Source organism: Belonocnema kinseyi, chromosome 8, assembly GCF_010883055.1.
Source record: "Belonocnema kinseyi isolate 2016_QV_RU_SX_M_011 chromosome 8, B_treatae_v1, whole genome shotgun sequence".
NCBI classification, from domain to species: Eukaryota; Metazoa; Arthropoda; class Insecta; order Hymenoptera; family Cynipidae; genus Belonocnema; species Belonocnema kinseyi.
Window position 1 is genome coordinate 65,052,558 of NC_046664.1, and position 25,607 is coordinate 65,078,164.

At 31.8% G+C, this 25,607-nt stretch overlaps 1 protein-coding gene across 2 annotated transcripts in view; it reads left to right on the top strand.

Annotated features, from left to right (window-relative positions):
• Positions 1–25,607, top strand: part of LOC117177775 (receptor-type guanylate cyclase Gyc76C-like) — a 245,150-nt gene that overhangs the window by 130,388 nt on the left and 89,155 nt on the right. For both annotated transcript variants that reach the window (XM_033368688.1, XM_033368687.1), the window contains exon 4: positions 22,161–22,358. In XM_033368688.1, coding sequence (XP_033224579.1) covers positions 22,161–22,358 — 198 coding nt within the window. The remainder of the gene's footprint in view (positions 1–22,160; positions 22,359–25,607) is intronic.

Here is a 25,607-nt window from a genome sequence, read left to right on the forward strand (position 1 = left end):
TATTTTATACAAAAAATTTATGAAACAAATGAATATTCTATATAAAACTTCACACTATATATAAACTATATATAATATTTCCGCCTGGGCAAACAAAAGCGGAGCGGGCTATAATAAGTCAGTTTCCACCCACCGTCAGCCCCAAAATCGGCGCAATTGAAGTTTCACTGTGGTTAAATTCTCAGCCGAAATTATGAAGCTTTACCAAGAAGATTAATGTTCTGCGAATTAAGGCGAATTTGTAACATAATAGTTTAATTTTCTACCAAACTTTTGAACTTTAAACCAAATAGTTGATTCTCTAACCAAACAATATGATTATCATTGACCTGTACCGTTTCTCGGCCATCTTTCGCAAAACTCACAAACTTAGGTCACATTTATTACCAGGAAACGTAATTAACGTTATCTAAGTTCATAATGCTTCTTCGACTGCCCCCCCCCCCCACTTCCCCGTATTACTATCCTCAGTTATTTGTGCGACCCCTCCCTTCCTGAAATTAGTAACGTAATTTATGGACGGCCCCTTAGCTCTTCATTAAATTTTTTTAAGGTCACTAAAATATGAATTTTAACACTTGTCTTATTGTTACCCACTTCCTGTAAATAAATTTTCTCTAACAGTCTTTGATAGATGAGAGGGTCCCTTCCTCAGTTATATCCAGAATTGGAGACGGCAGTTAGCATACAATTGACTCACGTTGACCCAATACTGCAAATTGAAATTGATCAAACATGTCCTCGAGGTCAATAAAACACAGGAGGCAGTTCAAGTGTCACTCAGTTAAGTTGACAATCGTCTGACATTTTGACCCACGATTTAGATGTTTCAGCTTCTCTTGCCTTGAGCGCTTCAAGATGCTCAGTCTTGATCTTAGTTTTTCACAAGCACATTTTTTGGATAATTTTTTCCATATTTTACAGAAACGCTCGGATATGTGAAAATTTTATTATTTCTTTAAATTGTGGGGTATTGTTATAATAAAAGTTTTCCATTTCTAACCATACAAATAAAATGATACACGATCGAGTCGAATTATGGAAGCACGCCTTTGAAACATTTTTTGCCCATTAAGATTAGGAATTTACCATTATTCATAATCCTCTGCAAGATCCATTTCTTCACGGAAATAGATATTTTTGGAAATGCTCAGTAATAAATTCTAAGAAACTTGGCTGGCTAAGGTTTTTAAATTTGCCTTTTAGTTGCAATAATATGCAAATAAAAAAGTTACAGAGTTAGCATTTTCGATCATATAATTGTTTATCTCTAAAAAAATGCTGAAATAAACTCGCTATTGGTATTATATATTAAACAATTGTCCCAATCGAATTATTTACTTTTAACAATAATTAATGATCATTTCTGAACAGTTTTAATTTCGTCCAATGTGAAGGAAAAGTTTGGCGTAGAAATAAAAACCAAAATTGAATAATTGCTGATAAAATTGACTATAACAGCTTATAGTATTACACCATGCATTCCACATTCCACCAAAAATATCTGCGATGCATAAAAATCGGCCAAGTATCCGTATATGAATTTGTGAAATCCAAGTCAGCCAAGTAATTTGGGAAAAATGTTCGTAACAAAATATATAAAGAAACTTTTTTTAAAGTGCCCTACAGAATTTTTAAAATAAATTATACAACTTTGCGGAATTTAGATTTTGCCATCAATCTTACAAACCCATGAATTTTTTATTTAAATCATTTTGCTTATAACTTTCATACCCGCAAAAGTGTTGTAGTGTACAATAAAACTTCTTAAAATTTATTTTAAAATTTCTGTTGGGCAATTTTAAAAAGTTTTCTCTATAAAGTGTATTATAAATATTTTTTCCCAAATTACTTGGCCAACTTGGATTTCGCAAATGCATATACATAGTTGAGATTGGCAGATTTTTTGCATTGTACCAATTTTTGGTAGGATTTTATGTTCTTTTTGATGTAAACTAAAATAATAAGGTAGACATGTTTAATAAATTTAAATTAAATTACTTATTTACTAAATATAAAAAAAATGAAATCAATTGTTTAAATTGAGCAGTTTTCGTTAAAAATTAGTGGAATTGATTTATTCTTTAATTAAGTTAAATGGTAACATATTATTCAATGAGAATTTCAATTTGATTTTTCAATTTCAATTCAAAAGGGAAAGGGTGTTTAGGTTTACTTTCTATATGAGTTGATAGAAATATATTGTATTCTGTTGAATAATAAATGCATGATTGCTTAATGATTGTAAACGTTATGCACCACAGTAAAGAATTTGTTTATAATAATTAGGTTGAATGTTATTAGAATTGTTGACGTTCAATGAGTGCAGTTGCAATGATATTGACCAATAATGAGTTTATTTAAGGCTTTTTTTAATGTGTTAAGACATAGAGCTAGTCCAGCTTTCTTCTCTATGGAGAGTTTTTCCCCATAAAAGTGGGTAAAGTTGAACGATTTCGTTTTGTATAATTCCAATAAATAGACATCACGGATTTTTTTCTATATTGAAAAACTTACTTTATTATAGACTTTGACCATCTTTCATAGGAGTCTTATGTGAAAGTTTTAGTTATTTTAGACGTTTACTATATTTTCACATAGAAAAAAAGCTTAAGGTTGACTTTTACTACGCCTTGTGGCTTTCGGATCTTACTTTATCCACTCAAGAAAATGATTCTTTGACTAAAATAAAATTTCTTTACATTGTTCAGTGGCGGGGCAACTTGATGTAATTTTCTTTTGTTAAACAACTTAATTTAATTCCTTTTTAACTAAAAAATGCTGCGTCTCAATTAAGGGTCATTATCCGACTGAAAATTATCTCATTAGAAAAAAAATATCAATCGTGGATGAAATATACTGTGAGTCACGCAATCTAAATCTGAATCAGTGAAATGGCACTGATTGTCAGTGAGATTTCATTGATTGAAATATCTAAAAACCGTTCACTGACGGTCAGTGAAAAGTTACTTATTCATTCAGTGAAATAACCACTTTTGAGACTGTCCTAATTAATTTAGCTGTCCTAATAAAATAATATTTTAGTATTTCAATCAAATAATCATATATTAAAGACTTAAAACCCATAAATATGATCAAATATTAAAAAAAGGTAAAAAGTTGCAAATTGATTTAATTAAGGAATAGGGTTCTTTCCAAAGTCAAATATCGTTTTTCAATTAAATGGATCTTATAGTATATATAATTCTAATTTTAAAAACGGCCATAAAATATTTTTTACATATTTTTTACTATTTTTAATTTAACGTTGAAATATGAATTTTCTGTGACGATCGTTTTTTCCACCAATCATAGCCAATGTGTCAGTGATTCTTAAATATTTTTTTCTGTGTTGATGTTCTGATTTGGTAATGTGCACATCGAAAATAGAAGTCGCAAAATATTGTTTGAAAAACATTATACCCACGTAGAAAGATTCCCCGGAAAGTGCTCCACGGAAATTCTACGGAAATTCCAGCTGGAAATTCTATAAAATTTTGCTAGCAGTATCGCTAGCCCAGGTCGACTCCGGTAGGTCCCGACCGTCGTTCTAACAAATTTAGTTTGCACTAAGTGAAAACAATATTTTTTCGTTGAGAATTTTGAGTTAATGAACCTTAGAGGCAACCAACCAATTCTTTTCATGACTTGTCATTATGCAATAACCTCCAAGTGCATCAGGTGTAAAAAATACGTCTCCCTCGAGGAAGTTGAGTTACAAATGAACCTAGTAGGCAAACAGACCATTTTTGTCATAACTCGTCAATAGACAATAAGCTCCAAGTGCACCAAGTGTAAAAAATACACCTCCCTCGAGGAAGTTGAATTCTACGTGAACCTTGGAGGCAAAAAACCAAATTTTGTCATGATACGTTACTTTACAATAACCTCCAAGTGCACCAGCTGTAAAAAATACACCTCCCTCGAGGAAGTTGAGTTCTAAATGAACCTTGGAGGCAACCAACCAATTGTCATTGTACAATGACGAGTCATGAAAAAAATTAGTTGGTTGCCTCCAAGGTCCATTTAGAACTACACTTCTTCGAGGGAGATGTATTTTTTACACCAGGTGCACTTGGAGGTTATTGTATAATGACGAGTCATGAAAAAATTTGGTTGGTTGCCTCCAAGGTTCACTTAGAATTCAAATTCCTCGAGGGAGATGTATTTTCTACAGCTGGTGCACTTAGAGGTTATTGTCTAATGAAGAGTCATGACAAAAATTGGTTGGTTGCATTTAAGGTTCATTTAGAACTCCACTTCCTCGAGGAAGAAATATTTTTTGCACCTGGTGCAAACTAATTTTGTTGGGATGACGGTCGTAACCTACCGGATTCGACCTGGGGTAGCGTTACTCATAGCAAAATTGTATAGAAGCTTCCAGAGTCCATTACATGCTGTAAATTGCAGACGGAAAGTTAGTAAAATGTCTACGGAAATTCAACTGAATTTCCAACCGGAATTTCTGTAGAATTTCCGTGGAGCACATTCTGGGGAATCATTCCACGTGGGCAAACATAAAAATACTTAAAACAAAAACTTTTGTATAAAGAGTTCATTTAAAAAGAACTTAAATGTAGTAATGTTTACTGAACAATTCGTAAATATGTACGATTTTGAAATGTGTTAATAATTGTACTTACTATTTTCCTTCAACGTACTACTGACTCCTAACCCATATATTACATCAGGAGAATGTTTGTCTCACATAAACCTTAACAAATACAGCTATCAAATCAAAATCGTAAGAATTGACAGCAGACCGTGGCCTTACCTCTTTGTCATGAGTTTCGTTAGTTTACATCAGCCCAGCCCACGTGGAAGGATTCCCCGGAAAGTGCTCCACGGAAATTCCAGCTGGAAATTCTACGGAGATGCCGGTTGGAAATTCCGTTGAATTTGCGTTGAAATTCGACTAACTTTCCGTCTGCAATTCGCAACCTGTAATGGACTCTGGAAGTTCCAATACAATTTTTCTATCAGTAACGCTACCCCAGGTCGACTCCGGTGGGTCACCACCGTGGTCCCAACAAATTTAGTTTGCACCAGGTGCAATGACTCGTCATTATACAATAACCTCCAAGTGCACCAGGTGTAAAAAATACATCTCCCTCGAGGAAGTTGAGTTCTAAATACACTTTGGAGGCAAACAACCAATTTTTCTCTTGACTCGTCATTAGACAATAACCTCCAAGTGAACCAGTTGGAGACCCGAGGGAAACGCTAGCTGAAATAATAGAATTTTCCATTATCACAGAAAAAACGAAAGATAAAGTTTACATCGATTTCAGTTGAAAGATTCGCCGCAACAAAAATTAACCTTGCCGGATAAACTTTACATGAATCGAAGATAATTTTTGGTTTTTAACCTTGCCTGAATATTCTTTCGCCTTATAATCGCTCCATTTTTATTTGAGATGTAGCGAGGGTGGCGACGCCAGCGCTATCGATCGTCGTTTAGCTTCATTAAATTGAAGAGAACCGGGGATTCCCATCTGTCAGTTGCTTTTGCGCTTTTTCTAAATGGTATTAAGTAAGTTTTAATTCCTCTACAATAGTTTAATTTATTTTGGAGGAAATATATCAGTAAGTACACATTTTTTCATGTTTTCTGTTACTGATTCTACATGTTCTACCGAAATTTGCTCACTTCCGCCTCACGCAGTAGACGAGATCAGGATTATTCTCATAACCTCGGTGAAACTTTTTCCGAAATATTTTTTATTTTTAACTGTTTCAAGTCTTACCTGCAACACATTTTAACTTTTCTTTTTTTTGTGTCGTTTTAAATCTAGTTGCCCGATATATAACTCAAATTAACTCATACATTGCCCGTTTCCCATTGCTGTTAAGGACGCCGTAGCAGACGACAGCTTTTATTCAATCGTAGGATAAACTTTCGCCAAATAGCGTGTAAACTTTAACAGCGGGAAATTTTACGTGCATCAAAATTTAACTTCAGTTTTTTCTGTGATGGGATATGCGGGTTTTATACAAGTTTCATTTAAATATGCACAATTTTTGAACTTCCAGCTAATTTCTCCCGCCAATTTTTGTGCTCACTCGCATTTACCTACCTCTTCTCGATGGGTGAAATAGTCACCCATCGAGTTATCCCCACCCATCACTGGGTGATTTCTGAACGGTTTATCCGGATGGATCGGCCCACTCACCAAGCGCCGCTGAACGGTTCCGAATGCTCTCGGTGAGGAACTTGAACTAACCCATGGGAGGCCTTTAGGTAGTGATGGTATATCGATATCGAAATATCGAAAATAACGATATTCAGAGTCCGATACATCGATATTTCATATCGATATTTACAAACCGATATATCAAAGATAATATCGACAATGCGCTTTTTAGTTAAATAGTGAGTGAAAAAACAAACAAAAACTGAATACAAGTAAACGTAAGTAGACATTATAGAATATTATTTTAGAGGCCTGGTACCCGTCGTTTTTTTATCGTTGTACGACAGAGGTCTCTGTATTGTAAGGTTGATAAGTAGTAGATCTACTATATCATAATCAATTTTTATTACGCGAAATTAGTTGAAAAAATCAAAAAAACGCTGGCATCAGGTCTCTGAAATAATATTCTATCTAATTAACCAATCCAACCGAAACTCTGTTTCTATAACTCTGTTTCAAACTTGAAGTAGACATTATATTTTTCATTAATTATTTATCTTTGTTTATTTCCTAATCTGTATTGTAGCGTAACATAACTTAAAGTATAGTATTTCGAAAATAGTAGAAAGTAGGCAAATAGTTCGAAAGCGGAAACACGGAAGGTTTCGAGTTGCAATAAAGTAATTTAGCAGATTTAACCATCCGGGTATACTGGCCCAGCGCAGGGACTAAGATAGGCATGTCCGAGCGATTGTTTCGTTTCGTGACATTCCTTCGTAGCCCTTTTCCATCGTAGGAAAAGTGCCGTTATATTTGCAAACGAAAAGGTCCGCTGACCTGGGTGCGAATCCTGGAAGTGCGTTTTCGAATAAACAGTACGACACCCGACACGGTTGACAATACTTCGTCTCCCGTCCCGATTTACTTTGAATATTTCTGTAAATTCTGATTTGCTTAATTGTTTGAATAAATTATTCATTGTTAGTGAATCACGCCTCATTCACTTAAACTTTAAATAATATCTAATATCCTTCACTTCCCATATGAGAACACTACAGTATTATGCGAATATTTGTAAGTACAGTGAAACACTTCAATAGCCCTCCCTTCTATAGCCTTTCCGAGAATTTACGCCGCACCGTAGGTAGGTATAACAGGAACTGCGCGGGGGCCGCGGGGTCTGCGGTTGTCACTCAGGCGAGCAGCTAGGCGTGAACAAACAAAAACGGAGCGGGCTGCAATGAGTTAGTTCACACTAACCGTCAGCCCCAAAATCGGCGCTATACAAGAGTTTCACTGTAATAGAAGTCTCAGTGAGCACGGGCTCAATTAACTTCAAACGCTTGCAAATGCAATATAAATTTCGACTTAAAATCTTACGAATTTAAAGTGTTTCATATTGCACTCAATATGGTATTTACATTAATTTTACTTGAAAGTGTGTTCTCCACTACTATCCTATTTTCGTGATACACACCTCTCTGTCTTGTGTGTTTATACAGTTATTGGGCTACGTTACTTTTTGGGTTAGAGGGTGGGGGGATTGCCTAAAGTTGTTACCTTAGTTTATGGACAGCCCCTTACATACAATATTCTTTTTTCATAAGAAAACAGTAATTACATTCTAAATTAATTACTTCCATTCAGTTACTGCTGTCTCAGTCAGGAGACTTATTTAAAATATAGTTACTGTATTTATTAGAAAACAAGAGTTCTACTTGTTTAGATTTATTATCTTACAACTATTAAAATCAATTTATTTTTTTAATTAGGCTAATAAACACTCGCAGAAATCAACAAAAGATATGGAATTTAAAACCAAAGCAACAAATTCCAAAGGTTGTGTTGCAGAAGTTAACAAATAATAATGCAACACTTATCAATGCATATTAAATATAAGTCCTTTATTGTTTAAACAAAATATTTTGGTACAAGGTTATAGAAAATGATATGTTTGTTTTTGTAGAAACTTACTTTCTGTTGCAGGTTTGAGGAGAAGAATGATTATGCAAAAATTATTATATTAAACTATTTGGTTGCTTTAATACATTTGTTTTAATAATAATGTTTTTATACTCATTATAATTATTTATTCGTTTAAAATAAAAAATATCAATAATATCGATATTTTTTATCCAATATATCGATTTTTTCGATATTCAGTTTCCGATATATCGATATTTAAAATATCGATAATTTTTTTCGATATCGCATCACTACCTTTAGGCTAAAAGTTGGATGAGAGTTGACCGGTGACCACCAGGCGAAATCGCGGCGCTGATCGGAAAAGTTCAATTTTTCCGTAGCTCTACTACGATTTTCGTCATTGTTTGCAGCAAGAATAAAGGTAAATAGTTTAAGCATCGAATGTGGAAAAATAAATGACAAAATATTATACAAATTTGAAAATAAATGAGATTAAAGGAACTGAAAATGACGCGAAATTAAAAAAAAACTATTTAATTTTGTCAGTATTATTTATTGTGCTATTATTATAACCATTATTGGTAATTTTTAACAAATTCCTCCTGATAAGTTAATGAGGTAAATAGAAATAGAATTGATTTTTGAGGGTATTTTGTTTAGAAAATAAGTCCTTAATTCCGCATTAATATGTACATAAAGTATTTTTTTAGTAAAAAACAAACACAATTGTTTAAACTTTATAGCAAAATGAATAACATTAACCATTTTTACACTTTTACCAATTTATAACTTTTTTTTTTTTTTAATTTTCCGCCCTTTTCAATTACTTCAATCTTATATATATTTGCAATTTTTTGGACTATTTTGTGATTTATTTTTCCGTACTAGATGTTAATACTATTTGACTTTATTCTTTTGCAGAAAAAACGAAGAAAAGCACAGTAGAACTGTTAAAAAATATCACTTATCATTTTCACCATGCATTTTGTAGCAAGTTGGGCCCATAGGACATAGGTAAACAGCGCCGCATTCGCGCACTAATTTTTTCCGGCCTAGAGTCATCCCACTTTTCACTTACATCAAAGCCAAATCGTCACGTTGATAGATAATTATGAGAACCTCTGATTCACGTGATACCCACGTGATGAATCAACCAAAAAAAAACTTATAACGCACTTTCGTTTCGAATTAAAGTTATGTATTAAAAAATTATTTTACCTAAATCGCGAAACAACCCTATACATTTTGCTGCTTAAGTAAAAGAGTATAACAACAGCGCTTAACTTTAAAACTTAGAGGTTATGATTCACATGATTCACTCTGATGTTACTGAACTGATTAGTGAATAAGTCCGAAATCTATTATTAATCAGTGAAATGTCTAACTACTATTTCTATCCGTAATTTTTTCACTGATTCGTATTTAGAGAGTAGGGCATGAATCTTGACATTAGTAGGTAACAAATGTTTTCAGGTTCGGAATATTAAATGAATTTTGAAGCTTCTGAGAGGTGCGAATCTTCTCTTGAGGCGGTGAATTCACTTGACATAATCACCACGTGCAGAAGACTACAAAATACAAGTAGCGTTCCACCTTACTTGCTGACCAGGTGCAAAAAGCGGTTCTGCTTGACTCGTTCCGACAAGCTGAGGTGGAGAAAGGTTTCACATTAAGAGTTCCGCGGCCGCTCATCATCAAAATACAACGATGTGATCGTCTCGACCCGCATTTCGTTTATTGGATCAATTTTATGATCAAGCCCCAGGGTTAGCTCAGTTGTCACTCAAAAATCTATTAAAAGACGTTGACTCATTCTTTTCAAATTGGGACGAGATTCTAGTCTATTGTGGCTGAGCCGAGTTCAAAGTCACATTTTTCAGTATAATGCTATTCCTTCAACGAATTGTATACCAAAATTGTATTGTTTATATATATATATATTTGTTTGTTTGTGTATGTATGTGAGAATCAAAAAGTGGAAAATATCATGTTCCTGAAATATGATATGCTTGTGTTTACTGAAATGACTTTCCTTAATTACAGTGTTTCATTAAGCCCATTTTTTCAGGTCAGACGACTCAGCGGCGCCGCTAAAGAAAAAAATAATGTCATGTGATGCATATTTTTTTGCTATTTTTTACCAAAAAAGATTATTTTTTACTCTATTAGTTTTCGAGAAAACAAGGCGGTAGCTTGCCGGCAACTCAGCGACGCCTTCTACGAAAATCATTCAAAAATCAATAAATTAAACAAAATTACTAGGTTATATTTTTTTTGCTATTTTTTTTTTGCTTTACAATGAGCTATGAATCGCTTTTGTAAAGTCAACCCTTATTTTTAAAAAACTACCTCCTGCAATGAAAAAAAAGTATTAAAAAAATGACTAGGCTAGATTTTTTTGCTATTTTTTTGCTTCATAATGAGCTATGAATAGCTTTTGTAAAGTGAACCCTCATTCAAAAAAACTACACCCTGTACTGAAAAAAGTATTAAAAAACAGTATTAAAAATATAACTAGGTTATATTTTTTTACTATTTTTTTGCTTCACAATGAGCTATGGATCGCTTTTGTAGAGTCAAACCCTTATTTAAAAAAACCACTCCCTGCAATGAAAAAAGTATTTAAAAAGTATTTAAAAAATAACTAGGCTAGATTTTTTTGCTATTTTTTGCTGTACAATGAGCTATAAATGGCTTTTGTAAAGTCAACCTTTATTCAAAAAAACTACCTCCTGTAATAAAAAAAGTATTAAAAAACAGAATTAAAAATATGACTAGGTTATATTTTTTGCTATTTTTTTTCTTCGCAATCAGCTATGGATCGCTTTTGTAAAAGCAACCCTTATTTAAAAATACTACCCCCTGCAATGAAAAAAAGTATTTAAAAAATATTGAAAAATGACTAGGCTAGATTTTTTTGCTATTTTTTTGCTTTACAATAAGCTATGAATGGCTTTTGTAAAGTCAACCCTTATTCAAGAAAACTACCCCCTGTAATGAAAAAAGTATTAAAAAACAGTATTAAAAATATGACTAGGCTAGATTTTTCTGGTATTTTTTGCTTTACAATGAGCTATGAATCGCTTTCGTAAAGTCAACACTTATTTTAAAAAGCAACCCCCTGTGCTGCACAGCGTATTTAAAAAAATGAAAAAATCAAGATGAAAAACACTTGTAAACCATGAACACGATATTTTTAAAGCATAACTAAGGAGCAAAGTTATTGTTTGCCCCTAATCGTTGCAAAAACAACCACCATATTTGCATCCGAATACAAACCTGAAGACTAAAGTCAAAAATTGTATAAATTAATCTTCGGGACTTTTGTCCTCCTGATTGTTGTGCTCTCTCATTATTCTCCAATGTCATATCAATAGCTTTTGCAAAATTCACCCTTAAATAAAAAAACAATATCCTGCAAATAAAACACGTATTGAAAAAAAGTCGATATCGACATAGTTGGAACTTACTTATAAAATAGTAACATGGTACTTTTAAGCGTAATTATTTCTCACTCATAATCGTTTCAAAAATAACCGCCGCAATGTATATCATTTTCCAGTCTATGTGTATAGTCAAAAAATATAATTGACTTTTTCTAAGCATCTTTTAATGCCTTTAATTAACTACCAGAACGACAATTAGATCTGTCAGATTTTGGGCTTATTTCGGTCTATATATCGGCAATTTTAAAAAGCTAAAAAATTAGAGACTCCATTGATACTGAAAAAATCCCAAAAAGAATGATTTTTTACAATTTAATATCTATGAGGTAAAGTGGGGTTGATTTTAGACGTTAAGGGTTGGAGCAGAAAAATCGGAAAAGGTATTTTTGAGAAACCCAAAAATAAAAGACTCCATTGACACTGGAAAATTCTCAAAAAGATTATTTTCTCACAAAGGTATATCTACGTGGTAGAGAGGGGGTGACTTTAGACGTTAAGGGTTGAAGTCAAAAAATCGGAAAGGGTATTTTTGAGAAGCCCAAAAATCAGAGACTCCATTGACACTGGAAAATTCCCAAAAAAATATTTTTTTATAAAGTTATATCTACGTGGTGGAAAGTGGGTGATTTTAGATGTTAAGGGCTGAAGCCAAAAAATCGGAAAGGGTATTTTCAAGAAGTCCAAAAATCAAAGACTACATTGACACTGGAAAATTCTCAAAAAGATTTTTTTGACAAAGTTATATATACGTGGTGGAAGGGGGGTGATTTTAGACGTTAAGGGTTGAAGCCAAAAAATCGAAAAGGATATTTTTGAGAAGCCCAAAAATCAAAGACTCTATTTCCTCTGGAAAATTCTCAAAAAGTTAATTTTTTTACAAGTTCTTATCTAAAAGGTAGAGGGGGGTTGCTTTTAGACGTTAAGGGTTAAAACCAAAATATCGAAAAGGGTATTTTTGAGAAACCCACAAATAAAAGACTCCATTGACACTGGAAAATTTTCAAAAAGATTTTTTTTGACACAGTTATATCTCCGTGGTAGAGAGGGGTTGATGTTAGACGTTATGGCTTCAAGCCAAAAAATCGGAAAGGCTTTTTTTGAGAAGCCCAAAAATCAAAGACTCCATTGACACTGGAAAATTCTCAAAAAATTATTTTTTTACAAAGTTATATCCACGTGGTGGAAAGGATGTGATTTTAGACTTTAAGGGATGACGCCAAAAAATCGGAAAGGGTATTATCAAGAAGCCCAAAAATCAAAGACTCGATTGATATTGGGAAATTCTCAAAAAGATTATTTTTTGACAAAGTTACATGTCCGTAGTAGAGAGGGGTTGATTTTAGACGTTAAGGTTGGAGCCGAAAAGTCGGAAAGTGTACTTTGGGAAGCTTAAAAATCAGAGACTCCATTGGCACTGGGAAATTCTCGAAAATAACCTTTCCGATTTTTCGGCTTTAACCCTTAACGTCTAAAGTTAACCCCTCTTTACCACGTAGATATAAAATTGTGAAAAAATAATATTTTTGCAAATTTTCCAGTGTAACTGAAATCTTTGATTCTTGGGCTTCTCAAAAATACCCTTTCCGATTTTTTGGCTTCATCCATTAGCTTCTCAAAGCAACCCCTCTCTAACACGTAGATAAGAAATTGTAAAAAAATTAACTTTTTGAGAATTTTCCAGAGGAAATGGAGTCTTTGATTTTTGGACTTCTCAAAAATATCCTTTACGATTTTTGGGCTTAAACACTCAACGTCTAAAAGCAACCGCTCTCTACCACGGAGGTATAATTTTATCAAAAAATAATTTTTTGAGAATTTTCCAGTGTCAATGGAGTCTTTGATTTTTGGGCTTCTCAAAAATACCCTTTCCGATTTTTTGGCTTCAAACCTTAACGTCTAAAATCAACCCCTTTCTACCACGTAGATATAACATTGTCAAAAAATAATCTTTTTTAAAATTTTCCAATGTCAATGGAGTCTTTGATTTTTGGGTTTTTCAAAAATACCCTTTTCAATTTTTTGGCTTCAACCCTTAACGTCTAAAAGCAACCCCGCTCTACCGCGTAGATAAGGAAATTATAAAAAAATTAACTTTTTGAGAATTTTCCAGGGTAAATGGTGTCTTTGATTTTTGGGCTTCTCAAAAATACCCTTTCCGATTTTTTGGTTTCAACCCTTAGCGTCTAAAATCAGCCCCTTTCCACCAAGTAGATATAACTTTGTCAAAAAATAATTTTTTGAGAATTTTCCAGTGTCAAGGGAGTCTTTGATTTTTGGGATTCTTGAAAATACCCTTTTCGATTTTTTGGCTTCAACCCTTAACGTCTAAAGTCACCACCTTTCTATCACGTAGATATACCTTTGTGAAAAAAATAATCTTTTTGAGAATTTTCCAGTGTCAATGGAGTCTTTTATTTGTGGGTTTCTCAAAAATACTCTTTCCGATTCTTTGGCTCCAACCCTCAACGTCTAAAATCAACCCACTTTACCTCCTAGATATTAAATTGTAAAAAATCATTCTTTTTGGGAATTTTCCTGTATCAATGGAGTCTCTAAATGTTTAGTTCTTTAAAATTGCCAATATCGAGCCCAAAATAAGCCCAAAATCTGGTAGATCTAATTGTCGTGCAGGTAGTTAATTAAAGGCATTAAAAGATGCTTAGAAAAAGTCAATTATATTTTTTGACTATACACACATAGACTGAAAAATGATATACATTGCGGCGGTTATTTTTGAAACGAATATGAGTGAGAAATAATTACGCTTGAAAGTACCATGTTACTATTTTATAAGTAAGTTCCAACTATGTCGATATCGACTGTTTTTAATACGTATTTTCATTACCGGATATTGTTTTTTATATAAGGGTGAATTTTGCAAAAGCGATTGATATGACATTGGAGAATAATGAGAGAGCACAACAGTAAGGAGGACAAAAGTCCTAACAATTAATTTATACAATTTTTGACTTTAGTCGTCAGGTTTGTATTCGGATGCAAATACGGGGGTTGTTTTTGTAACGATTAGGGGCGAACAATAACTTTGCGCCTTAGTTATGTTTAAAAATATCGTGTTTATGGTTCACAAGTATTATTCATCTTGATTTTTTCATTTATTTAAATACGCTTGTGCAGCAAAGGGGGTTGCTTTTTAAAATAAGGGTTGACTTCCCAATAACGATTCATAGCTCATTGCAAAGCAAAAAAATAGCAAAAAAATCTAGCCTAGTCATTTTTTTAATACTTTTTTTTCATTGCAGGTGGTAGTTTTTTAAAAATAAGGGTTGACTTTACAAAAGCGATCCATAGCTCATTGTAAATCACAAAAATAGCAAAAAAAATATAACCTAGTAATTTTGTTTAATTTATTGATTTTTGAATAATTTTCTTTTAGGGCGCCGCTGAGTTGCCGGCAAGCTAACGCCGCCCTGTTTTCTCAAAAACTAATAAAGCAAAAAAATTATTTTTTTTGGTAAAAAATAGCAAAAAAAAATATGCATTATATGACATTTTGTTTTTCTTTAGTGGCGCCGCTGAGTTGTCTGACCTCATTTTTTCCATAATATACTGTTCTCAAATTATTTTCACTTTAATCGATATCAAAATAAATTCAAGTAAATATCAGTGAATGTAATCCGACAATGTTTTTTCCCTACTGTAGTTTTTCACATTTATAACGATACATCTTTTTAAAAAAATGTTAAGTTAATAATATCAATACATGCATAACTTGAAAATTAATTGAGAAATTAACATAAACAATTTTTTTTTAATTTCTTATGCACCACAAAGAAACATTTTTTTAGATGATAACAAATGCATTAAATGTTCAATTTAAAAAATGTGTGCCTATGTCAAAATAAATTTTTAAAAACTGTGCTTTTTCACACTTGTACTCAAGTTACACGTCTCCTATCCAGTTTGTTCGAATGAATTTAGTTTCCTTCAACTAAATTAAGTAAAAATAGGTTCGACTGAATTTAAGTACGTTCAAATAAATTTAAATGATTTCCAATGATTCAAGTGAATTCTTATATAAATTTTAAATGATATCTTATTCATAAAAATGAATTCCTATCTTAAGCTCAATCGAATTGAAATTAATTCACGTGAAATTTTATGATGCCAATAGATTCAATCCAATTAAAACTAATTCAATTGAATTAAAAGTAATTTCACATTTCACTATTTTAAATCAAATTCTGCATCCTTTCTGTCTGTTTAATACAAAGTATTGAAAAAAGCGTCAAATTTTTCATTTTTTTTTTATAGTCTCAATAACTCCGAAAATAATCGAAATTCATAGTTCTTAGAAAGCATATTTCAAAAGTAAATTTCCTCAGTCTTTTTAGTAACTAATTAGGATAATTTAAAATTTTTTCTCATATTTAAGTCAAATTCTGGACTTGAATAAATAAAGTTTCCTCTCTTAAAGCACGAGGTTTCTTGTAAGAACTCAACATTTTAAAAAAATGTTATATAGCTATATGTAATGTTACAAATAAACAAAATTAGCTAGATATAAATATCTTTTCCAAGTAGAATATTTTACCTGGTTTATTATGATAAATGGTACGTTCGAAATTTGTTTCATGCATACAATTGTAATTTTAATTTAACAACACTGCACACTTCTTTAAATCCAATTTGGAAAAAATGCTACTTTTAAAATATAATTCGTAGAAATTCAGCAGCAATGATAAAAGATTTCAATTTTAAATAATCTATATATAATTTCAAGTTGTAATGTATTTAATTTGAAAAAGATCCAAAATATTCGTATAAATAATTACAATTTTTAATAATAAAAATAATAAAATGCTAAAATTTCAGACACGAATTAAAGTAGACAGGGGCAAGACCGACCGTTTGACATTCATTGCTCTATCAAAAGTTTATAGGACGTGAAATTTATTTAATTTTTTTTTTTTAACATCGTTTCCCACATATTGTATATCATGTCTCCATACGCATCAATTATCCCAATAAAACAGTGATTTCATAATTTAATTATTTCGAACAAGCTACATTTCGTCGGTCTTGCCTCGTAAGTATATTTTGCGAACGTATAGAAACCCGTACAGAAATCGCCCGATTTAAAACTTAATACCGATCTGGCCCCGATCGGATTTCCCGATCTGGCCCTGATCGGTAGAACTCTGTGGCCCATACCTGGGACCGACCGGGCCAGGCCGATTTTCTACTGAAACGCCATCTCTCTGCGCTCGCAGAACTAGTGCTGCTTGATGTTTTCTGATAGTGCAGTGAAATTTATATACATACTACTCCTTTATAATATTCTATCAATGATTAAAAATGCATAATGCGAGTAAGCCACGTGTTCGGAGGCACCAAACACCAGCCAGTATACCTCGAAACCTGCGCGAGGAAGATGAGAGTAAGTAATTACACTCTGCGGGCTCATTGAAACCTAACCTTCAATACATTAATTATTAATTCAATTGTTTCAGGTAAAATTAGTATATTTACCATTAGATGAGTCAAATATTATTATATGATGAAATTTATCAAGTTCTTTTGTTTTCAATTATTATTTAAGAAGTTAAGGTTTTTCGATTAGATGCAGAGTTAGAGTTATCAAATCTATTGGCATTAAGGACAAATTTTCATAACATGAATTTCAGAATCAAGTAGTACAATCAAAATGCAAAATGCCAATTGTGTAGGGATTCCAACTAGTGCTAGTTACACAACTGCGCATGCGTCGCATTCAGCGCGAAGTTTAAAATGCTAAACAAAGTTTTTTTTATTATAAACAATGACATTTCAACTTATAAAAATGTCCATTAGGTCGAAATTAATAATTAACAATAAAAATTAATTAAATGCATATTCTGTAAATAATATTTAAAATAACCAGAAATATTTAATTCAAAACTTTTCATTTTTGTTTAAAAGTTGCTTGGTCTAATTGCTTCTTAACGGACTTGAAAAAATAAAACGATCAAATAAATAATAGCTCAATTTTTCGGCGAAAGTATTATCTACAACCACCTTCTCGAATTTCTCAAGAAGTAATGCAATTGACAGAAAATTGAACTTCTTTACAGTAAAATGTTAATCAATCGTATATCATAGGTTATTTCCCGCTGATTTTCTTTGGAAGCATTCGAAAATGTCAAGTAGTACGGAATCTTTTTGCGAAAAAAGTTTTTCTAATTTGTTAAGAAGTTTTAGAGACAAAATTTTTTTCAAGAAACTAAAATTGTTAATTAAAATATTTCTGGTTATCATCCATTTTTTTAATAAAAATTTAACCTTTTCCTCGAAACTGATACCATCTACAATAATCTTACGTTTCTCAAAAGTATAATCTAGTATCCTTAGAAAGAAGAAGACCATTCCATAGTTTCCAGTTTACTTATATTAAAGCTCCATTCATGAAATTCACGAATGGATTATTCACTATATTGAGACTGATCGTGTACCGATCGGGCACCGATGAGTGTCCCGACCTGGCCCCGATCTGGGCGTGTGTTTAATCCGCGATCTGGCCCCGACCAGGATTCTCGATCGGGACCTGATCTGGACTGGTCTGGCTCTGATCGGGGCCAGATCAAAATTTCTGCACGAGAAGTTTCATTGAGAAAGGAAAATTTTACATAAAGTTTGAAAAAAAGTTTGCTGAAACCTGCAAACTTTGACTAAAGTCTCTTTTTTAGAAAATAATATACCCTAATCTTTATAAAAAATATATAGTAACAGTCTGATAATTACTCTAAGAGAAGCAACGAAAGATTTCAATAGAGGATGCAACTCGAGAAATAAAATTTGAAAATTAATAATTAGCAGCAAACAGTGCGTGGCCTAGTGTCATCACGAATTCCGAAATCATTTTGAGACAATTGAGCATTTACAGTTTAAAGTAAAAAGTTTTTTTTCTAATTGAACGTACAGTATGTTATCAAAATATACTCTAGATCTAGAAGACACTTCAGCTGTTCAAAAACTTTCTCGCGCCATGTCAGATTTTTGGCACGGCGCGTAACACAAAAAAGGCTCATGTTCGCCTATTGTTACCCCGGTCATCAGTACCTGATTGTACGAAACAGAGATGATTGATGTGAAATTTTGAAATTCGAGGCAGTGCTGTCCATCTTATATGATAATGTGCGAGTCATTACATAATTTTATATTTTTCGACCGTGACCCACGAGATTGCATGCAAATGTATCTCGTACGTGATGGTCCTGGGCTTTTAAGGCTGCATCGATTTGACCGAATGGGCCTAAATATAAACGACGTCCAGTCGGTACGTAACTACATGCAGGTTGACCTTGAAAACTAACGGTGACATGACCAAAAGTACATATAGGCAAACAGCCGGACTTCGTAGAGAGTGACAGGCATTCTTTGATATAACAAACGTCGATCTACGTCAGATCACGTGCACTTTTATTATTATCTAGATTTGAACTTGGATTGAGATATATGTGCCAAATGCCATTGTGTACACTGAGAACAATATTTGGTTAACCGCACAAAAGTTTTGTTGTCCCAACCAAATTTTTTGATTGCTATAGAAGCAATAAAATCGTTTTCTTGAGCCAGCAAAATTATTTTTTTAGAGCGTTTGGTTAAACTGACCAAAAAGTTATTTCGTTAAATTAACCAAATTAACTCAACACAGATTTTTTAGAATTTACAAAAATATTGCAGATTTTACCAATTATTTTTGCTGAACGAACTAAACTTTCGTAGACTGGACAAAATAGTTTTGTTGAAACAAAACAATTTTTTTCATGCAGCAATTATTTTGTTACGGGCAAAATCTATTTTGTAAATAAAATATAAAATATTTTTTGGATGAGAACGAAACTAGAATTGAAAAATGTATTGTTGCAATAATGTTTTTATGGTTTGATGGATTACGTTCAACGAATAACAAAATGTACAAATAATAAAACTTGAAAACAATCTATAAGAGATCCAGAGCCCATTCATCTAAAATCTGTTGAGTCGCAGCGTCAGCGATCCTAACGTTTTTTCAAAGCAAACTTTTTTTTCAACTTTATTTTCTTAACAAACTTTTTTGTTTGAGCCAAATACATTTTTTTGTAACTCCTACTAATTTTTTTGGGGACCCGTTCATTTTTCGGGACGGATAAAAATTAAGAAAGGGAAAATATCAGAATGGGTTATGGTATAATGGTAAAACTTAGGAATACCAAAAAGTCAGAAAGAGGAATAAATCAGAAATCCAAAATTCTAAATGGTACTTATTCGGAAACCAAAGAAGCAGAATGGGTAAAAATTCGGAAACGTTGAAATTAGGAGAGTGAACAATTAGGAATAAGTAAATATACGGAGAGGAAAAATTCGGAAAGTAGAAAAATTCGTAATAGTAAATAAATGTACCTATTAGCAGGTGTATATTTTTTTATTTATGTTAGCAAACAAATATTAATCACAGTAAATATAAATAGCATATCATAATAAATTTATGTTATCCGTCATTTTAAATTTTTCACGAAAGAATAATTATTTGTTATCATTATATAATTTAAAAACAATTTTCAACGTACAACATAAATTTGTTATGATGATATTTAAATTTACTGTGATAAATATTTGTTTGCTACCATAAATAAACTATTATACGCCTTCTAATAGGTACATTCATTAACAATTCTGAATCTTTCTACTTTCTGAGTTTTTCCTCTCCGTATATTTACTTATTTCTAATTGTTCACCCTCCTAATTTTAACGCTAATGAATTTTTACCCATACCGCTTCTTTGGTTTCCGAATAAACACCTTTCATAGTTCTGGATTTCCGACTTATTCCTCTTTCCGACTTTATGCTATTCCTAGGTTTTGCAATTATGTATTATAACCCATTTTGAAATTTTATCTTTCTTAATTTTTACCGTTCCGAAAAATGAACAGGTCCCCTATTTTTGTAGTTGCAACAAATTTTTTGTAAAAAAAAAACAACCATAACTGCTCAACAAAATTCTTTTGTTGCTGTGACATTATTTTCTTCTCAGTGTAACGAAGCGTTTTTTAGCGAACACGGCAATTTTATCATCTACTGGAAACATTAAAAATGTGTCGACACAAATATCGTAAGCCGAGATCATTTTTCTCATTTTGTTTAGAGAGGTAGCCCATGTAAGAATTTTTTTTAATGACGAGATGCTTTAATTTGCAATTTTTTGTTTCGTAAGAGAGACCCTTAATATGATTTTGCATGAACCCTGTCCTTTGATATACATGTAGGATTTTTGTCCTATAAAATTTCGTCTTTGACCTCTCGTTTTTGACCCTTGAACCAAGTCCTTTAACAAATAATCCTTGCCATATGGACTTCGACTGATAATATCTCTGTCCTTTGACCTTTTATCATTGACCTATGACCAATTTTCTTTGTCATGCGAGTATGATTTTTATCCTATGATTAAAAAAATAAGGATTGCCATACAGTCATTTTTCCAAATAAAAAAAGAGCGGATTAGTCACTTTTCGTTCAATAATTTAAATCGGGAGTAAGTCACTATTAATTTCAAGTATGTACCTATTTTTGAATTATCTTGAATTAATTGAAATATTTCTTTTGAATTCATCTTGAATTGTTTTGTAATCATTAGTCAGTTCTTGTGTTAAAAATTAGTAAGTTTTCAAAGATTTTAAGAGATTTGAAATTTTTCTTGGAATTCACCCTGAATTCCTTTAAAGTCTTTGGAATTCTCTTGAATTATTTTAATTTGTTTGATTCCTTCTAAAATCACTCAATTCTACTTAATTCAATGAATTAAGTAATTCACCTTGAATTTTTATGAATTTTATGGACTTCTTTTTTCTAATAAATTCCTCTAAATTCATTCTAGTCTTACGGAAATCAATCGATTTTTTTGATTTTTTAACATTTTTTCCAATCCATTTGAATTGTTTTCAATGTCAATTGAATTGTTTCGAAATTTTCGGAATTTATCCTGAATTTGTTACCCTTTAAGCGCGAAAAAAGTACCCTTTGGTCCCTATATTTTATCCCATAGGGACTGTGAGGCCTGATAGTTTTAAATTTTTTGATATTAGTGATTGATTATTGGAGAGTTATTACAAAGATTCGCTAAAAAAATTATTTATTTTAATAGTAAGTGAATTTTACAATAAGTATATTATAAACACATGTCATTATAATTGAACTGTTGTCATAAAAGATTAAAACTAGTTTTTATTGTAATTACTATTCAATAATAATATTATTATAAATAATTTATTAATCGATAATATTAAGTTCATTAAAAATGATATTTAGGAATTATTTGCCGACTAGAATACGACAAATCATCAACCAAAGATATTTTTATAAAAAATAACAACTATCATGTTAATCAAATGTGCTCAGATAATTGAGCACTATTGTATTATGATTGGAGCATTATTCCCAGAATAATTAACTGAAGAGGGCCACCATCGTATGCTGAAATGCCTGAAGAAATACATTATAAACTAATTTTATTCAATTTTATTCGACACCATATATTTGATATTCATTTGATATTTACTACTCTGAAAAGACAGGAGAAACCTGCAAGTCCTGTATTTGTGGTTGCTTACCGCTCTGCTTCACGAACTGAATTTTTGTTAATTAAAAATGATTTTTCTCAAACTTAAACGTTTGATTTTAGATCAATAACGACCCGAACATCTTGCCAAATGTGAGACTGGTGATGCGATGGAGCGACACGCGAGGAGAAACAATAGAAGCAACAAAGGCGATGATCGACATGATCTGCGACGGAGTGGCCGCTTTTTTCGGTCCAGAAGGCTCCTGTTACGTCGAGGCCATCGTCTCTCAATCCCGCAATATACCCATGATCAGCTATGTAAGTTCCATTTTTCTTTTATTTACTCGTCAAAGTTACAGGTACATATTATCTTGACAGAAATCATTTTTTTTAAATTTAATTTCAGCTTTCAAAAAATAGCATTTTAGATAATCAATTATTAGATTTCAAACATTCTCATTTCAAAGCTTGTCAGTCGCTATAAGCTTTCGTTATTATCATCCTTTCCCAACCTGAAATTACCAAAAATTATAGCGCTCTGAATATTCATCGATTCCAATTAATTTCCATGCATACAATATTTTGCAGCATGTACATATATCCAAAATTAGATTCCGTCAATATGCCAATGCCTAGGAAATATCAAAACATAATTTAATACCTGGTGAGTGAACAATTATGACAGAAATTGAATAGAAATTATAACTGGCTGTAGATTATAACAAAAAATGACAATCAAGTTGAATGAGAGTGAAGAGAGAGCAGAGATGCAACGAGATATTAAATACATTTCGAAAATTTATGACGTAACTTGTTCGGAGTATCTGCAATTATTTTAATTGCTTTACATTGCAAGTACTCCAATCAAATCATTAATTCGTTCGACGGACGAATACACATCAGAGCATGCATCTGAACCTTTCGTCGTAACGCGTAGTTCACAAACGCACACATGTACATATACTCATGTTTAACACTCAGGTAAGTACATCCAAATGAAATTCTGTATCTGTAATTATCTTGTCACATCGCGGGTGTTCAACTTGTCGGTTACATTTCCCTCCCACTTCAGATTCTCCTTCGATTCTTCACACCACCTTCAACCCTGTTCCCACAAACCTCAATCGCTCTCTTATCATGCTAATTGTGTTCCTACTCTCATTTTGTTCTATATATAACATTCATTTTTGCCAAAGGGCGTGCATTAGGGTTGTCCAACAAATAAATAAAGTTCGAATTTTGGTTGAACAACATTTAGGGGCTTTGCCCATCCCTTAATTTTCTCATTTTTCAAATAACACGAGTAAAAATTATATGGACTTCTTAAAATTCTTTGACCGATTTTAAGTATAAATTGATTTTTGGATTTTGATTCCTCCAAATTTTGATGTCACAAAAACTACCCTCTAGACGTGGATGAAGTATTTTGTATAGATCATTAATTTTTTTAATTATCCCTTACACATTCTATTTCAAATTGTCGGTACCCTCACAATGAGATAAACTAATTAGGTATTACGTTAGTACATTTTTGCATTTAAAAAAAATTGGATTTACCCATTATTTGAGTGCCTACAAATTGATGTTTCAAGAATTTCTAGAAAACCCTCTTTTTGGCAGTTCCTTTGCCAAAAGTCTGTATTATTATAAATATGTCATTTTAATAAATTAAACAGTTAGCTTTTCAAAAAGGAATATTTTGAAGTTCTAAGGGAAAAATAAGGATCTAATCGTTCATACCTTAAATATTTCTGTCTAGGAATTAAAACCATCGAATTTAAAACTCATTATAATTCAAGACTGTTAAGGTTTGTAATTCTAATTTTCAAGGACTGTCTAATTTTAGAACAATTATGAAAAATCCAGTTTTGAAAGCCTTCAAACATTTATCATTTAAAATTAAAATCTTTAAAATAGAAAGCCTCTTAAGTTCATATTTAAAGTTATCCATGAATACAACGTTGTTCCTGCAAAAAGTGTTTCTAATTTTAGCAAAGTAGGAAAAATTGATCATGTCATGAAAGTTTTTTTAAATTAAATTTTATTCCACTCTCTTCTCACTAAAATCCCGATCCAATCAAAACATTTATTGTCTATATATTTTAATAAACATAAAATATCGTTTACTTTTGCATACTTGAAGTCAATTTTATACCTTTCTTGCTACACCTCGTAAAAAGTTGAATATACACCATAATCATTCCATCAGACTTGTTTCATTAATCATCTCAAGGCATTATAAAAAAGCTTGAAAATTTTATCTATTTTTAATTTATTCTATAAATATTACAAGTTCTCTATATTTCTGAATCTATTTTAAGAGAGACTATGAGAAAATAAATGGAGAAAATAAATATTTGACATTATTGCGAAATTTAAGTCTTTATTTTATATCAATTTCTCTCTGATTTTTATCAATAATTTTATCGGTTTCTCGCAAGATGCGTATGCAAATTAAATTTACATGCATACTTATTACACAAGCATCATTCATTTATTCATAGTGCATTTACGTACACCTATATATTTAATTTTTATTTTTCACGCGTCAGGCTAGTCAGGCCTTAGCCGTATTTCTTTCTGCGATATTGAGAAGTACTGGTTGCGATTATTGACAGAAATGCAAAGGAGATTACATGAATCCGCTGCGGAAATTTTCTCTGTAAACACTTGGCTACTTGAATGAGCTCAAATGCTAACTCGTTGGTGCACTCACCCTGTGAATTTAAAAAGTGTGAATCTCGTCGGTTCTTGATTCTTGATTCTTCACGACGTTCCGGTAATACCGGTCGTAGTTATCAACAGTGTAGACGCAAATCGTATTTTTCTTTTCATTTCATTCTCTCTTTTTATCCCACGTCAATTTCTCTATCTCTTTCTCTCTAATTAACCAGGTACAGTGTGGAAAATTTTCTGGTAATTACATTTTTTTTATTTCCTCTTTTCCATTAAACAAAAAAACTATTCAAGTCAGAAAGAACCTTCACAGAAAAAACAGAAGATAAACTTTACATTGATTTCCGACGAAAGATTCTCTGCAAGAAAAATTAACTTCACAGGATAAACTTTAGACAAATATCGGTTAAACTTTCTTTTGTTTTTCCATGACAAACACATGTTTTTTGAAAGACGTGAAATTGGCTAAACAAAACTTTATCGCTCTAAAAAATGGCCTGCAAAGAATTTTATTCTTAGTTTTTTCTGTGTAAACTTTGAAATAATTATGAATCGGAAGCAATCTTACATTAAAAAATAATTCAAAGTTAAATTTATTAGCGTGTCAAACCAAAATTAAACTATTTCTAACTTCAAAGTAATCTTCAATTTTATAAGTTTGGATAGTTCTAATTTGTAATTAATTCTAAATGAAAAACAATTTTCCTGTGGCAAAATAAAAAATTTGTAATATAATTTCGGAAGCTACTAAATTTGTAGCATTAAAACTTATATTGAAATTTTTAAATATCTAAATACGAGGGTAGTTCAATAAGTCCTTAGAATGAAGTATAAAAACAATTTTTTTGGGTAAATTTTTTTTTATTTTTCAACATAATCTCCTTGGAGCTC